This window comes from Phytophthora parasitica, assembly GCF_000247585.1.
Source record: "Phytophthora parasitica INRA-310 unplaced genomic scaffold supercont2.5, whole genome shotgun sequence".
Taxonomy (NCBI): domain Eukaryota; phylum Oomycota; class Peronosporomycetes; order Peronosporales; family Peronosporaceae; genus Phytophthora; species Phytophthora nicotianae.
Window position 1 is genome coordinate 503880 of NW_008648991.1, and position 2675 is coordinate 506554.

The following is a 2675-nucleotide window of genomic DNA, read 5'->3' on the forward strand; positions in this document are numbered from 1 at the left end:
TTTATCACGGAGCTATTTCGGGTCATACCAAGTGCCAACACAGCGGGAAGTATATTTTGCCTCTTTTCTGTCGATTTCCGGAATAGTGCGAACTTAACGAATTTAAGGTATACCGGAACCGGGTAGTGTAAACTCCCCAAATTAGCTATTAAGCGAAACTAGAACAACTACAGTATTACCATTTATTGCAAAAATGATAACCTGTGTCTTCTTATTTTGCATTTTTTATAAACTCCATTAAATAGAGTGTGTGCAGTTGAGGCACAAAGAGTCGTACTGCGTTATGTACAGTTCATTTACATTCGAGAAACGGGACTGATCAATGATGTTAATTAATTAATTAGTTAGTTAGTTAGTTAGTTAGTTAGTTAGTTAGTTAGTTAGTTAGTTAGTTAGTTAGTTAGTTAGTTAGTTAGTTAGTTAGTTAGTTAGTTATGTAGTTAGTAAGTAATTTAGTTAGTTAGTTGGTTAGTTGAAGCCAAATTAACGGTCACGACCTTGCCGAGGTCCCAAAATTGTGTCATTACGACAACTAGATAATGTGGTATCTTTTGGTCATTGCCTGCCTTCTTCAGATACTTTATATAGAGGTGCAAGTGAGAGAATGACAGCGTTTGCTCAGTTACCCTGAGGACAGGGTTCACTACCGTCCTATAGACCGTTCTACATTGGAGTCCTGTCCTGTTAGATATTATCCTGTTAAATTTCCCTCGACTTAACTCTGATGCATCGTGGACATGGTTAGCGAGGATTTGTTACGAAAACCTCTTTTTTTTATCGAAATCCAGACTGAGCATCAGCTTTTTCAAAGCAATGAAAGCTCACCGGTGTGGTGAATATTACCGTAATCGCAACACAAGGAAAAATTTCTTAGATTTATGGATACAGAGCGAGCCGCAGCATGAGTGCATCGTCTGTTTGCCAACAAACAAAAACAACACCAGCAAACAAACAAAAAACATTTGCGCCTTAGTAACGGTTGTGTCCTCTCAGCTCTCGTCCTTCAAATATTGTGAAAACCTCAAAAGTTGCATTACTAAGAACCCTTGTTTCATTAACAAAGCATTTTTCAGCAAAAATGCCGTTCAAAAAGAAAGTACTTTAAAAAAACTGAAATGCATGAAAACAATGCTAATGCATCCTCCTGAAATATACACTCTAAAAGAGGACCTCCAACCTCTGCGAGACGGATGTCACCAAATGGGCTCACTTACATACCTAAATGAGTTTTTGTAATTGACTTAACTTTACCAAAATTCACTGTCGCCCTGGCAGCAATTTTTTTTTTACACAAACTTTACCAAAATTCACTGTCGCCCTGGCAGCAATTTTTTTTTTTACAGTATACCAGATCCAATATAAGTCACATCGGTACCAGTCACATTGGTACCATCCAACTATGGTTACTCTTATTCATGTAGTCAGATGGCTCGTGACCTCGGTCTCCGGGGACTCAGTGAACAGTGACGAGCGGTATATAAAGACCAGTGACGGTGTGCATCACGTTGTGGTATGAATGGTGTACGATCTCATGGCTGTTGACATCGAAGCCATCCACCTTTGAAGTCACGATGTGTTGCAAGGTGCTGCTGTCGGCACCGCTATATTAAAATTAGAATAAAATGCAACCTCTTGCTAGGGCAATCCGCCGTCAATGGCGACACGACCAATCGAGAAATGCAGTACAAGAGTAGCTAACTGGCAAGTCAGGTCAGAATTTTAATAAGGCTACAGCTTAAGCCAACGTTTAGCTAATTGGTATGTGAACGGCCAGATTTATGGATGGGTGATACGGTGAGCTTGGAATCATGCATTACGACCGAATGGTTGTTCAATGTGGTGCCAAGTTGCCGATCTCCACGCGTTTCGGCGCAGAAATAGTGATACTCAACTGTATTCTGGAGGAAGTAATCTAAGCTGTGGCGGCTATGTCACCGCTGGTCAAAGGTGACGTGGAAATCGTCTCCCCTGCGCGATCTTCTGAACCAGATGGTCAACTGCTAGATGGGTATTGATGAAGATACTTGCATGCCCATCCAAACCTGGCTGAAGAAACGAAGCCGCAATTGGAAGAATGTAGAGAACCAACATAATAACCGAATTCTTTCGGCTATTGGAAGATTACGAAATAGCTCTCCACCACGAATCTCGATTTTTCCTTCTATATCTTCTATCAGCGGAGGTCGCATTCTCTGTTCATGTCGCTAATTAAGATTTTTCTCTCTGGTAGCCTAACACCCACCATCGATCCCAGTGGTAATCGCAGTTACATGCTTGCGAACCCGCCGACGTTGAAGGAAGCTATAGATCTCGCTGCCAAGTACGATATAACCCACTTCGTGGAAGATGCCAATGATCGCCAAGTCCACATCGAAATAAAGCGGCACTCAAGCGGACAAAGTCATGAAATAAGAAGCCTTTCCAGGGAAAACGTTACCCTGACAACGGTGGGCTCAATCCAAAACTTGACACTTAGCGCATCGAAGATCGTACCGCAAGAAACCAGGTCTATCCAGACTGACTCCTACGCTTGGAAGGGAGAAGAAGCGACGCAGAAAAACAAGAGCCCCCGTCATTGAAAAAGAACTCTACTGCGGAGGAGAACGTAACCAGAACAATAAATTGAACAATTTCAGTCTTACCGTTCTGTGTGAAAACCTCTCGTTTGCAAGTCA

General features: G+C 41.9%; 1 protein-coding gene across 1 annotated transcript; it reads left to right on the forward strand.

Moving 5' to 3' along the window:
* Positions 1–2198: 2198 nt before the first annotated feature.
* On the forward strand, positions 2199–2579 carry PPTG_21412 (hypothetical protein; the record flags this gene model as incomplete). The annotated part of the gene is made up of 1 exon (XM_008897422.1): positions 2199–2579. The coding sequence occupies one exon, from the start codon at positions 2199–2201 to the stop codon at positions 2577–2579; it is 381 nt and encodes a 126-aa protein (XP_008895670.1).
* Positions 2580–2675: the final 96 nt, after the last annotated feature.